This window comes from Lepus europaeus, chromosome 17, assembly GCF_033115175.1.
Source record: "Lepus europaeus isolate LE1 chromosome 17, mLepTim1.pri, whole genome shotgun sequence".
NCBI lineage: Eukaryota > Metazoa > Chordata > Mammalia > Lagomorpha > Leporidae > Lepus > Lepus europaeus.
This window is the reverse complement of record NC_084843.1, coordinates 39,106,382-39,121,502: the sequence shown is the minus strand read 5'-3', so window position 1 is coordinate 39,121,502 and position 15,121 is coordinate 39,106,382. Positions and strand designations below refer to the sequence as shown.

The window sequence follows — 15,121 nt, the reverse complement described above, 5'->3', positions numbered from 1 at the left end:
TAAAAAAAATAATTTCTTGACTTTTTATCTTGAACAAATTTTGGGTTTATGGAAAGGATGCAGAAATAGTATAATTTCCATATATCCCTCACTCAGCTTCTCTATGATGTTAACATCTCACATAAACACAGTACTATTATTAGATCCAGGAAATCAACATTAGCATATAATCTTATTTACTGAAGACTATATTTGAATTTCATCACTTTTTCCACTCATGTCCTTCTTCTGTTCCAGAATCCTATCCAGGATCCCACATGGCCCTTTGTTATTTCTTAGTCTCCCACCATTTGTAAATTTTTGAGTCCTCCCTTGTCTTTTAAGACCTTGGTATCTTTGAAGAGTATTATCAGTTATTTTGTTCAATGTCCGCCAAACTAGGTTTCTCATGATTGGACTGAGGTTATATATTTTTGGCAAAAATAGCACAGAAATGATATTGTGTCCTTCTCAATGCACCACATAGTGGAATACAAGACCTGTCATTACTGGTGATGTTAACCTATATTTTGATTTCTTTCTGTTGACTTCCACTATTATAAAGTTTATTATTTCTTTCTAGATAGTTAATATCTGGGGGTGATACTTTGAAACAATGTGAATGTTTCTCATCAAGCTCTAACTAACTTTAGCATACATCTTTATATGTTGTCTGCTACAATTATCACTGTGGTAGTCACCTAATGTTGATTTTGTTCTTTCCATTATGTTTATTATTTGGAATTTAAGGAAGACATATACTTTCTCTCCATTTATATAATAAGTTCCTTAACTATAAGATGTCATGGATATTTATTTTTAAGGGTTACAATCCAATATGATCATTATTTGGCTGCTCAAATTGCTCCACCTTTGGCCATTGGGAGCTCCTTTAGGTTGACCCTTATATACCTTTGGCAAGTTCTACTTTTTTAAAAAAAAAATTTCCTTACTTTCTGGCACAAGATGTTCCATCCACATTTTGTATTTTCCCTTTCCCTGTCCTGCCTCCCAATCATTCCTCCATGGCATTCTAGTTCCTTTCACTGAATGATCGTTAGAAATCAAAGCTGGATGCTTATTATTACTAGGTGTCACTGCTTCTCACCCCTCTCGCTGGGATTTATACCTGTATATTAACTAATGCATGTATGCACATCTGTATTTGTGTTTATCTGCATAAACATCTCATACACGGAAATATGAGTTCACACGAAACAGTGCATTCTAATCCAGGGCCACAGGGTTGGTTTTGGCTGAAGATAGCAATGTCCAAATGTTTGGTTTATGTCAAAGTGCCCGCCCTATCACTGAAACTTTTTAAATTGTGACTAATACACACACTTGTGTAAGTGTGTGTCAAGGAAAACGGGTCCTGTTCATGTCAGAGCAACATAATGCAGAATAAGAATGTGAGATTGTGAGATCACCTATGAACTAAAGTGACTCAGCAGAAGCAGGAAGTCTGAAACAAAGGTATATAGGAAAAATGTAAGGTCCTCCTAAGGGACAGATGGCATAAGTTCTGCCATTGCTACTTTCTGCACCAATGGCAGACACTAACAAATAATTACTACCGATTGAGTCAGTACACAGCTCAAATTCTCAAACTTGTGCATTAGGCAGCTGCTATCAATCAACTGGGATTTGCATTGTAGACACTTATAATCCTGAGGTGAAGAAATAAACAGCTTATGTAAAGTATATCATTTGGGAGAGGAAGATTATCCATCTTTAGAATTTTACAAAAATTATGCAAAAAGTCTTAACAAAACATGGTAACTGAGGCCCAAAACTCCTTTGCATAAGGCCAGTTCCAAGCATTTGGTTCCTGGTGCAAAGTTTAGTATCATCTGGTGGTCAATTTTTCACTTTGGCTTAAGTATCAAGGGGAGACTGAATCATGTGCCCGGCTGAGATTTTTCAGGGCAGCACAGTGACTCCAGGCATCTTCCTGTTAGGCAGCATCTGTTTCAGTAACTGATCCTGTAAGTTAGGATAATACTGGGGACACACAGTAGCCATTCTCCATATCCCTACTTACCAAGATGGAGTTTCTGCCATTTTACTGCCCACTGGGATTCTGTTTCCCATCCATGTCACGCTTCTCCTGTGCACCTTTAGATCACCTCAAAGAACAGTACTGAGTGGAGAATGGGAACCAATTACCAGTCAGGTAATATAGGAGTTCACAGGATGGTGAGGGCTGACTACACTTGATAAGAGCAACTAGCAGAGAGCTAATGGGAAATAGCAGACACAAAGAAGGTGGCAGAAGGGTGAGGATAACAGAAAAGCCAGGCTGGCTTGGCAGAGAGGCTGCAGAGTAATGTTCACACTAGGACCTGGCAGGAGCAGTTCCCAAAAGGAAACAGGAAAAAGGAAAGGTAGATGTAGTATAGAAAATCTGGCTTTGTCACATATAGTTAAGTTAATCTGGTCAAGAAACTTGATCCCAAAGTGTGTGTTTTCTTTAAGCATGTTATTATATGCCAGCTACTGAGATGGTGAGGACAGGGCAGAGAACATAGATGCATGGACATGGTTTCTGCCCTCATAGGTCTTTTTTTAATTTTTAAAATTTATTTGTATTTTTTTTTTTTTGACAGGCAGAGTGGACAGTGAGAGAGAGAGAGAGAGAGACAGAGAGAAAGGTCTTCCTTTTGCCGTTGGTTCACCTTCCAATGGCCGCCGCGGCCGGTGCGCTGCAGCCGGCGCATCGTGCTGATCTGAAGCCAGGAGCCAGGTGCTTCTCCTGGTCTCCCTTGTGGGTGCAGGGCCCAAGCACTTGGGCCATCCTCCACTGCACTCCCGGGCCATAGCAGAGAGCTGGACTGGAAGAGGAGCAACCGGGCAGAATCCGGCACCCCGACCGGGATTAGAACCCGGTGTGCCGACGCCGCAGGCGGAGGATTAGCCCATTGAGCCATGGCGCCAGCCCTCATAGGTCTTAATAGCATGTTTGTTAGTTTATTTATTTTATTTGAAAGGCAGAGTTACATAGAGAAGAAGAGAGACACAGAGAGAGAGAGATGTCTTCCATCTGCTGGTTCACACCTCAGATGAATGCAACAGCTGGGGTGGGCCAGGTCGAAGCCAGGAGCCCAAAGCTTCTTCTGGGTCTCCCATGTGGGTTCAGTATGGCCCAAGTATTTAGGCCATCTTCTGCTGCTTTCCCAGGTGCATTAGCAGAGAGCTGGATAGGAAGAGGAGCACCTGGGACATGGACCAGTGCCCATATGGAATGCTGGTGTCGCAGGCACAGGTGGAGGCTTAACCTGCTATGCCACAACACTTGTGAAAATGCTTTTTGAAATTTAGAAAAAAACAGTAATTCTCTGGAATATCTATCTATCTATCTATCTATCTATCTATATCTATATATGGGTATGGGGCTATATATAGAAATATATATACTCCATACTATATATATACATATACTCCATACTATATATATATATATCCCATACTATATATACTATATCCCATACTATATATACTATATATATACTCCAAATGTGTATGGGGCTATATCCTCTGATGATACACATTAATATTTCTACAAAGAAATGTATAACCATTCACATTCAGTAAAATAAAGAACATAAATAATATTATAATTTATTTACATAAATAAGTAATGGTAAATAAAATTTGTTTGTAAATAAATTTATTGGTAAATGAATTAGCAGGATATAGACTTTATATACTTTAAGCTTATGTTTTTTGTTGCTTGTGATAAGGGAAAAATCTCTAAGGAAATTTTAAAGTAAAATTTTAAGCTTATACTGATGAAAACACGTAAACGTGTCATAAATGTTCATCAGTTCTTGCTGCCTGAGAATCTTGAAGAAGTTAATCAATAAAAATCATTGTCCATGAAACCAAGCTGGAGCTGGACATAATATGATGAGCCAGAAAGAGAATTCTCAACTGATGAAGTGGCATTATCAAGAGAGCCTTTTAAAAGACTTTACCCAGTGTCACCTATCTCTTTAACACAGGTTTCTGTCTAAGCAGTTTCTCTTTAATTGAGTAAATTGCCATGATCTCTTGCTTACTGATAAATGCACACTGTTCAAGGCCAGCAATTAGTTGGTCACATATTTTTACCATATGGTCTATGGAGATTTTTTGATCTGCGCTCATAATGTCATCATCACCACTACTGTCTTCATACTCATCTATATTCAACCCCATCTCAGCAATTTCTCCATCACTCAAGGGATGCTCAATGGGTGCATCATTATCGATGTTTAACATTTCTTCAATGTCAGCTTCTTCTAACTTATTTACGCTTTCGGCTGATAAACTTTTGGCATAAGTTAGGAGTTTAGATATCATGGTCTTTTCATTAGAGTCTATAAATCCTTCAAAATCTTCATCAGCAAGGTAATTTTCAAACATCATTGTAGCCCAAAGTCTGTGCCAAGCATTTTTTAATGTTGACTTATCAATATCATTCCAAGCATTAGCAACTGCATAGATGGCATCCTTAAGACTAAATTCTTTAAGGAAGTCCTGGATTTTCAGACCTCTGTTAACTGAAGCAAGCATACTGTTTAAAAAAAAGTGTTTATACTTGCTCTTCATGGAACGTAGAATTCCTTGGTCACAAGGCTGTATTACAGATGTCACATTTTGCGGAAGGTAAATGCCAAAAACATTACTTTTCACAAGAAGTTCAGGAGGGGGATGTGCAGAAGAGTGGTCTAGGAATAGTAAAATCTTGCAGTTGTCTTCCAGTCCAGCTTGCTTGCAATGAGCTCGTGCTGCTGGCACAAAGTACTTATTGAACCAGTCAGCAAAGATCTCCCTTGTTACTGATGCCTTCTTGTTTGCATAATAATGAACAGGTAAATTGCATACACCTTTTAAACACTTTGGATATAGACTTTTCCCGATCACTGCCAATTTTATCTTGTGTGTGCCAGCAGCATTGGCACACCCAAGAACAGTTAACCTTTGCTTGGCATCCTTGTAATCTGTAGGGACTCTTTCGTCAGCCATTGCTAAGGTTTTCCTAGGAACATAGCACCAGTACAGAGCTGTTTCATCAGCATTGTAAATCTGCTCCGGGCTAAAGTTTTCATCAGATATTATCTTAGCAAATTCATCAATGTAATTTTCAGCAGGTTCAAGATCAGCAGAAGCTTTTTCACCACAAATTTTAAGGTACTTGATACCATGGCGCTTCTTGAATTTCTGTAGCCAGCCTTCTGAATACTCACACTCGCTTTCAATGTTCAGTTCTTCATGATATAGTCTAGCTTGCTTCATGACCAACAAACCAGTCAGAGGCTTATCTTTACTTCTTTGTTGTCGGATCCACTCAATCAATACGCGGTCAAGATCTTCATTTTTGGCCCTGTGCAATGTTTTCCTGTTTTTCATTAGTTCTTGGTTATCACTGTCACTGTAAAATTTCAGCAACTTGTCTTTCTGTTTCTTTAAGTCATATATGGTGGTAGTGCCCACACCATATTCTTCAGTAAGGTGCCTCACAGACACACCACCATCAAGCTTCTGCAATAATTCCACTTTCTGAGCTATTGATAACGACAGATGCTTCCTTTTCTTCTTCTCACTGTTATCCATAGGAATAGCTTTCACTCTTTTGGACATTTTCCAGTGCAGTTAATCCTCAAGTCATCAAATGTCTCGAAATAACAGAGGCAGGTGTGACTGATGCAAAGGTTGACAAAACAGAGACTTCATGTTTGTCCATGGTAGGATTTATTGCCAGATAGTCCTGATGTCAGACTTTGAAAAATACTTTTGGGATTCAGAGTGGTTTCTGTTTTTGTCTCATTTTGCAACTGCAGAATAAAGACTGTGGACCTGTATTAAAAATATCATTTTAATGAAGACAAGACTGAGGCTCAATTAGAACTCTGTTCAAGGTTATGCAGCTACTACTCCTCTCTTCTGCTTATTTTCAGTCTCCCAAAATTTGTTTACTTTATTGGGCAGAATTTTTTTTGAGCGAGTATTGTCTGCCAAGATGATTTCAGATGCAATATTTTTAGCAAAGAAATCTGTTATTCTTGGCTGTTTGACTGACACAGTCAGTAGGTGAGTCCCATGTAGAATAACAGAGATACTTTGGTAAGAAAAGGTTAAAGATTAAATTTATATCCATTGAATATAGATTTTTTAAAACAATTCATCTATTTGGCATTTATCTACCTGGTTATATATTTCTCCACAATGAGCAGCCAGGAAAAATGAAAGAGAGATCATTTTATGTATGTTCCAAACACTCCCATGAATATTTCCTAAATACCCACTCATTTTTTGTTTGCTTGTTTATTTTTTTAAAAAAATATTTATTTTCATTTTATATGCAAGGGAGAGAGAGAGAGAGAGAGAGAGAGAGAGATTTTTCATTCACTTGTTCACTCTTTAGATGCCCACTAAAGCTGGGACTGGGCCAGGCCAAAGCCAGGAACCCGGAACTCAAACTGGGTCTTTCATGTGGGTGGCAGGGACTCAGATACCTGAATCATCATCTGCTATGTCCCAGGATGCACATTAGCAAGAAGCTGGAATTGGAAGTGGAGATGGAACTCAAAGCCAGGAACTCTGATATGGGATGTGAGTACCAAGTAGTGCCTTAACTGCTGCATCAGATGCCTGCTCCTATTCCACTGACACATTCCCCAAATGCCCACAAGGCGGGCTGGGGCTGAAGCTAGTGGCAGGGAACTTAATTCTGATTTCCCACATTGGTGTCAGGAAGTCAATTACTTCCTCGCAGTATCTGCTTTAATAGGACGCCAGAGTTAGAAGTTGGAGCTGAGTATTGAACCTAGGCACTCTGATATGGGATGCAAGTGTCTCAAATGCTAGGCTAAATATTTGCCCATTTTTTTTAAAAACTGTTTCACAAATTGTACATCCCAACTGTGACTCAGAATCAGTTATCAACTTCCTTTGTGACATTCTAATAAAGTATTTCCTTAAACTCAGAACCTAGAAAAAATTCATTAGAATTTTTAACTTAAAACCTGTGGTAAGGGCCTTATTTCATGCACTATTTTTGAGGTCCTATTGGAAGCCCAACTTTTCTTCATCATTATCATCATCCTCATACTGTTCAGATTTTCATCAAATGTTTAACAGGACTTATAAAAGTCAGAAGATTGTTAATTAAATCCCAAGTTTCTATTTTCCCATTAGGTACAAAAGCAGTGCTATTAGCTGGGAGACTTACAAATGAGTAAAGCACCAATCCTCTAACCAGAAGACTTAAAAATCTAGTAAATAAATATAAGAAATGTGTAAAATCCAATGAGGATTCTCTCCTTCAGGACAGGAAAATATCATATTTGGTGAGGCAGACAAACTCATTTTACTCGGTTCTCTCCAATTAGGTTATAATGATAACTATAATTTATCAGGTACCTTCTGTGTGCCAGTCTGGCACACTGAGAAGCTAGTATTTAAGAAGCATCAGACTCAGAAAGAGTTGACCTGACCTTGGCTAGTGTCAAAAACTTCTAAGAGCTTCTATAGAGCTTCTATGCCTCCTGTCTATTTGACTACAGAATCCTACTTATTTCCTCTCCTTACTTTAACATACTCTTTCCTTTGCTTGGAGCAAACGTTTTTCTTTCCTACCTCTCCCTTTACTATGGTCCTTTCTTCTACTTTATGAAAGAAAATATGCCAGGACATAGGAATGAGTGAAAAATAGAACATGTGGCCTTGTGTTTTTATAGTAGCATTAAAATTATAATGGTTAATGTGTGTGTGTGTATATATATACATATATATGTGTGTGTGTGTATTTGTGTATTTAATTTGAGAGAAAGAGATCACAAGTGACTGTCCCTACCCACTGGTTCACTCTCCAAATGCCTTTGATGCTGGTTGGGATGAGCTGGGAGCAAGGAACTCAATTCAGGTCCCCCACATGGAGAGCAGCAACCCAGTAACTTGAGCTATCACCACCACCTACCTACCAGGGTCTGCTTTGGCAAGAAGCTGGAGTCAGGAGCTAGAGGCGAGACTCCAAACCAGGTATTCTGGTGTGGAATGTGGGCATCTTAACTGCTAGGTCAAATATCTGCCCTATTAAGTATATAGCTTTTATCTATTTTTATTTTAAAGGTAGCATGACAGTGAGAGATTTCTTCCTCCCGCTGGTTCACTCTCCAAATAGATGCAACAGCTGGGCTTGTTGCCACTACATTGCTGGGAGCCTGGAACTCAGGTAGGGTCTCCCACACGTGTGGAAGGGACCACAATAATTTAAGTCATCATCTACTGCCTTCCAGGGTCAACATTAGCAAGGAGCTGGATTTGAAACAGAAGAGACGGGACTTGAGGCAGGCACTCCAGTATGGGATATCACCATCTAAAGTGGTGATTTCTTTCTTTCTTTCTTTTTTATATTTATTTGACAGGTAGAGTTATAGACAGAGAGAGAGAGGGAGAGAGAGAGAAAGGTCTTCCTTCCATTGGTTCACTACCCAAATGGCTGCCACAGCCAGTGCTGCGCAGGTCCGCAGCCAGGACCCAGGTGCTGCTTCCTGGTCTCCCATGCGGGTGCAGGAGCCCAAGCACTTGGGCCATCCTCCACTGCCCTCCCAAGTCACAGCAGAGAGCTGGACTGGAAGAGAAGCAGCCGGGACTAGAACCCGGCGCCCATATGGGATGCCCGTGCCGCAGGCGGAGGATTAACCAAGTGAGCCACAGCGCCGGCTCCCCAAAGTGGTGATTTAACTACTCTGTCAAACATCTGACCAGTGTATTTTTATATTTTATTAAACACACCAAGTTTGGTTATGATAGCTAGTGTAATTAATTACTTCATCTCTAATTTTTAAGCATACATTTTATTATTCTAAAAATTTAATGTCAAAGTTCAAATCATACATGTTTATTTATTTTCTTTCTTTTTTTTTTTTTGACAGGCAGAGTGGACAGTGAGAGAGAGACAGAGAGAAAGGTCTTCCTTTTGCCGTTGGTTCACCCTCCAATGGCCACCGCAGTAGGCGCGCTGCAGCCGGCGCACCGCGCTGATCCGATGGCAGGAGCCAGGTGCTTATCCTGGTCTCCCATGGGGTGCAGGGCCCAAGGACTTGGGCCATCCTCCACTGCACACCCTGGCCACAGCAGAGAGCTGGCCTGGAAGAGGGGCAACCGGGACAGGATCGGTGCCCCGACCAGGACTAGAACCCAGTGTGCTGGTGCCGCAAGGCAGAGGATTAGCCTAGTGAGCCGCGGCGCCGGCTTATTTATTTTCTAAAGAGTATCATACCTGGAGCCAGTGTTGTGGTAGAGTAGGTTGTCTCCATTTGTGATTCTAGTTTGGCCCTGCCTATGGTGGCAATTTGGGGGAGAGAACCAACAAATGGAAGATCTCTCTGTCACTAGCCCTTTCAAATATATGAATAAATAAATCAGTCTTATTAAAAAAAAATATTGTTCAGGGGTGGGTGTTGTGACATAGTGGATTCAACTGCTGCTTTTGATGCCAGCATTTCATATCAGAGTGCCGGTTAGCATCCAGGATGTTCTGCTTCTTATTGGGCTTGCTTGTAATGCATCTGGGAGGCAGCAGATGATGGCTCAAGTACTTGAGTCCCCATCATCCGTGTGGGAGATCTGGATGGAGTTCTTGGCTCCTGGATTCAGCCTGGCTACTGCAGCCATCTGAGGAGTGAACCAGTGGATGGTTCTCTCTCTCTCCCCCTCTCTCTGTTGTTCTGCCCTTGAAATAATAAATAAATAAATAAGTAAAGCTTTAAAAAGAAAAAAGAAATACACTGCTCAAGATGGATTCTATAATTTACTGCAATGTTTTTGATAATTCTTATTCAAAACAGATTTCTTTGAACTGAAAAATAACACCAGATTTTTCTAACAGAAAAAAAAATCAGTTTTACTGACTAGTTTGACAATGAGGATTAGCTTTGTTGATTAAGTTACATGGCAACATTTCCCCATTTTCAATAGTAAAACCCATAACGATTTATTAAAGATTTATTTATTTGAAAGGCAGAGTGATAGAAAGAGATCTTCTATTTGCTGATCCACTCCCCAAATAGGTGCAATAGCCACGTCTGGGCTGGTCAAAGTCAGGAACCAGGAACTCTTTCCTAGTGTCCCATGTGGGTGTCAGGAGCTGAAGTACTTTGGCCATAATACACTGCTTTCTCAGGTGCACTAGCAGGAAGCTGGAATAGAAGTGGAGTGGTTGGGACTCAAACTGGAAATCTGATATGGGATGCTGGCATTCCAAGTGACTATGTAACAATGCCAGCCCCCCAGTAAGTGAAACCTTTAAGGTTGTGACATAAATATATTTTATGTATTGGTTTAAATCATGTTTCTGGGTGAAAAATAAAAGGAGTAAATAATAGTCACTTGATAATCCTCAATAAATCATTTTTGGTATGGATTCAGAGACTATGTAAGTCAGATGGCTTCTAATTCATAGCTTTCAATAAAATTACAAAGAGGATCTAAATGAATCGTTAGTTACTAAATCTTTAAAACTAATTGTGGATAACCAAATCACCCAGGTTTTTTGATGTCTATTTTTTTAAAGCAATATTTGTTTGTTGGGGCCAGTGCTGTGGCATAGCGGGTAGGGCTGCTGCCTGCAATGCCAGCATCCCATATGGGCGCTGGTTCGAGTCTTGGCTGCTCCACTTCTGATCCAACTTTCTGCTATGGCCTGGGAAAGCAGTGAAAGATGACCCAAGTCCTTGGGCCCCTGCACCCACATGGGAGACCCAGAAGAAGTTCCTGGCTTCTGGCTCCTGGCTTTGGATTGGCTCAGCTCTGGTCATTGTGGCCAACTGGGGAGTGAACCTGTGGATGGCAACGACCTCTCTCTCTCTGCCCCTCCTCTCTCTGTGTAACTGTGACTTTCAAATAAATAAATAAATCTTTTTTTAAAAAATTGTTTGTTTACTTATTTGAAAGACAGCATTGACAGACAGAGACAGGGAGAATCAGAGAGGGACCTTCCATCTGCTTGTTCACTCCTCAAATGGCTGCAAGAGCCAAGGCTGGGCTGGGCAAGGCCAAAGTGAGGCGACTGGAACTTCATCCAGGTCTACTCCATGGGTGCAGAGTCTCAAGTACTTGGGTCATCCTTTGCTGCCTTCCCAGATGCATTAGCAGGGAGCTGGATCAGAAGTAGAATAAGTGGGACTTGAACCAGCACTCGGATATAGGATGCCAGCCTTAAAAGCAGTGGTTTAACCTGGTGTGCCATGATGTTAGCTCTAGTATCTAATTTTTTTTAAAGATTTATATTTTTATTTATTTGAAAGGCAGAACTATAGAGAGGCAGAGGCAGGGAGAGAGAAAGAGGAGAGAGGAGAGAGAGAGAGGTTTTCCATCACTGTTTCACTCCCCGAATGGCCAGAGCTGAGCCGATCCGAAGCTGGGAGCCAGAAGCCAGGATCCTCCTCTGGGTCTCCTGCATGGGTGCAGAAGCCAAAGGATTTGGGCCATCTTTTACTGCATTCCCAGGCCACAGCAAAGAGCTGGATTGGAAGAAGAGCAGCCAGGGCTCAAATTAGCACCCACATAGAATGCTGGCACTGCAGGTGGCAGCTTCACCCACTTCTCCACAGAGCCGGCCCCTCAGTATCTAATTTTTAGGATCTTGAAAGAATAGATGATAGTGGTACAAACGAATTGTTTCTATTCCCATTTATTTATTTTTTTGTATAAGGCAATAGAATATATATAACTGCCTCATTCTTCTTCTTCTTTTTTTAAAGATTTATTTTATTTATTTGAAAGACAAAGTTACAGAGAGAGGTAGAGACACAGAGAGAGGTCTTCCATCCACTGGTTCACTCTCCAGATGGCCGCAATGGCCAGAGCTGTGCCGATCCAAAGCCAGGAGCAAGTTGCTTCTTCCGGGTTTTCCAAGAGGGTCCAGGAGTCCAAGGACTTGGGCCATCTTCTACTGCTATCCCAGGCCACAGCAGAGAGCTGTATCAGAAGTGGAGCAGCCGGGACTCAAACCGGTGCCCATATGGGATGCTGGCGCTTCAGGCCAGGGCTTGAACCCACTGTGCCACAGCACCAGCCCCGACTACCTCATTCTAATCATAACGTTCTTTCACAAGTACACAAACCGGTGGAAAAAATAAATCTCCACCAATTTCAATAAAATTCTGAAAATTTCTACTTTGCTTTATAATAATTGCAAAATTATTTTATCTATTTGTTATTTCTATATAATAATTGTAATAATTGTAATGATAACCAAAGAAAAACTACTTTTAAACTTAATATTAAAATCTGTATCTTTATTTGAAATACATTTGATAAAGTGATCAATTAAAGCTGATTAAGCATGAACACATTGGGGCAAAAAATTTACATGAGGGTAAAATTCTGAGGAAAATGGAATGAAAAAGAACTTAGGAAGTAAAAACAAATAATGCTAATTTTCTGATTGCTAATAGGATCTTGTAAAAAGTAAGATCATAGTATAATAATTACATATACCTTAATATTTACACTAATATTATTCATTTTTAAAATTGGGGATGTTCTGTATGTTCACAGTCTGCCTCTGCGTCTGCTACTTACTAGTGAGTGCTTGTGCAAGTCACTCAAGTTGTCAGGGTCTTGGTTTCCCCACCTGGGAATGACAAAGTTGACCCAGACCATTTCCAAGCTTGCTTATACAAACCTAGTACTTTATATCTCTAGGACATAAGACTCCTAGATATTCCCTTAGGTGACTGAACACAATGAGTATCTACAACTATATTTCTTTTCTTTTTCCTACTTTCTTATTTTTCCTCTTCCCTTCCCTCCTATCCTTCCTTTTTCCCAATACCAGGAGGGCCAAGTTTGCACACAGCAAGTGTTGTATTTTTTTATATATGTAATCAAATTGGTCTCATTAGTTCACAATTAATTATAGTAATTCAATGGTTTTCCTTAACCAAAAGTAATCATTGACATAATTATTTTCCTTAGTAACTGAAATCTGAAAATACAATAAAGATAATATTTTTTTTAAAATTTTGGACAGTATGCTTTCATTTATTTCACAAAATTACTTAAGAATAAGCTATATTCTCTTTTTGTTATGAGGTAGGTAGTCTTGCTAGTGCAGTTATTAGGTAGAAGTAGATATTAAACACAGAATTCAAAAAAATTTTAAACATAGGTACTAAATATTAAGAAATAGGTAACAGGGTAGCAATAGATATTAGTTTAACATGTAATTGATGACATTCATGGACAAAGTAGACAAAGTAGTAGACCATATAGCCTGGAGCAAAGAATTACTGAAATTAGTTGAATTCAAATTATCACTAACTAGACTACTATGTTTTAAGATGGAATAATATCTGGCAATCTTGGTAAAAAAATTTTAAAAGAGTGCAGTTAGTTGGGTTATGGTAAAAGAGTGGGGTCTAATTTTAACTATCACAGCTGATGTCAGCATTCAGAAAATAGAGTTGGCCCATGAGAATTTTAATGTATCTTGCTGTCTCATATTTTGGCATTAAAACTAATAGTGATATTTCCCATATAGAATGTTTAGTTTTAGATGTCACATAAACTAAGAATTACAATGGTACATTTTGAGGTATACTATTTTTTAAAATAAAAAAGATCATATTGGCATGATCTTACTTCTTCCTTCTGAGGAAGCTAGAATCCTAAAGTAGCTCATCAGAAGTAACTCTCCTTGGAATAAACAGATTCTTCAGGTCTACAACTGATGTTGAAGAACGGATTGTGAGGTCCACCAGCACCATGTGGTGCTATTTTCAAAACAATGCAACATAGGATCTATAAATAGTGCCACCTTGATTCTAAATAGTTCCATTTAAATAATTCCAAATGGAACCTTCCATTTCATAATATGGTTTTTCATATTTGCTAAATTATGAGCAGTGAGGAAAATTCCTAGAATGTTAGAACTGTGTTTTTCTTTTTTGCCTCACACATCCTTGTTGAAATATGCATCAGTATTGACTTGTAGAGACTGAGATTTTTTTACCAGGGATACCAAGAGAAAGAAACAGTTAATATTCAATTGACTGATTTCTCAAATGAGATAGAACAGGAGAGGGAATCCATGTGAAGAGATAGTTGCTGACCAGCACTAGAGAGCTTGGAAGCCATGCAGGTGGCTGCATACCACCCCTTATCACTTGAGTGAGCATGCACTCTGTGTAGATGAGCCATAGGTGCTGTTGCTAGGGTCATTAATGTCAGGCCACTGTAGTCACCTGTACCTGGATTCTTGGCTCATCCAGGTGAAGGATGTTCACCTGTGCCTTAAGACTTTGCTAGGCTCCCATTTGACTGCTCTCTGTGGACTTCACCTTTGCTAACAGTCCAGGATGCTCACCATCCTTTTCAAAACAGTGTGGGTTCCTTCACTACCAGTGAACATCAAAGATGAAGTAGAACCAGAAGCCCCAGTCATGACACTTAGAAGGCTCTGATGAATGGAAAAATCACTCTTGGCCATGTGACCTCACACACACACACAAATACACAGGAAGACACAAAGGTGTATGCATACATTCTTATATGTACACATGCACATACACACACCATAAACTGGAGAAGTAACAGAGTGTAAAGACAATGAGATGGCTTGTAAGAAAAGTCATAGAATTATTTCATTCATACATTCAAGTCATAAACTTTTGTTGAATACCTCATTAAAATGTTATAGTAATAAACATCTTGAAATCAGATTCTGTGTTAAGATACAAAAAAACAATAAATAAATAGAGATACTATCATTCTTCTCAAGGAGGTCACAGGATGTTGTAGTAGAGTGCCGCAGTGGGTTAAGGTGCCACCTGCCACACCAATAGCCCATACCAAAGAGCCAGTTCAAGTCCCAGCTGTTCTGCTTCCAGCCCAGTCCCCTGATAATATGCCTGGGAAAGCAGTGGAAGATGACCTAAGCACTTGGGCCTCTGTGTCCCACATGAGAAACTCAGAAGGAGTTCAGGATACTGGCTTCAGCCTGGACCAGCCCCAACTGTTGTGACCATCTGGAAAGTGAACCTGCAGATCGAAGCTCTCTCTGTCAAACTCAGCTTTTCAATTAAATAAATAAATATTTTAAAAAAAGATGCTGGAGGTGCTTTTGATACTTGCAAAATTTCATTCAATG

General features: G+C 39.7%; 1 protein-coding gene across 9 annotated transcripts in view; it reads right to left on the bottom strand.

Moving 5' to 3' along the window:
- Positions 1–15,121, bottom strand: part of LOC133775721 (jerky protein-like) — a 70,446-nt gene that overhangs the window by 39,729 nt on the left and 15,596 nt on the right. For 3 of the 9 annotated variants that reach the window (XM_062214204.1, XM_062214207.1, XM_062214205.1), the window contains one exon: positions 3,589–5,820. The exons of 5 other annotated variants lie outside the window; for them this stretch is intronic. In XM_062214204.1, the coding sequence (XP_062070188.1) occupies positions 3,967–5,604 (1,638 nt within the window). In that variant the 5' untranslated portion in view covers positions 5,605–5,820 and the 3' untranslated portion in view covers positions 3,589–3,966. Of the gene's footprint in view, positions 1–2,038; positions 2,123–3,588; positions 5,821–15,121 lie in introns of those variants that run through there. One more of the 9 variants, XR_009868309.1, reaches the window with a different exon arrangement.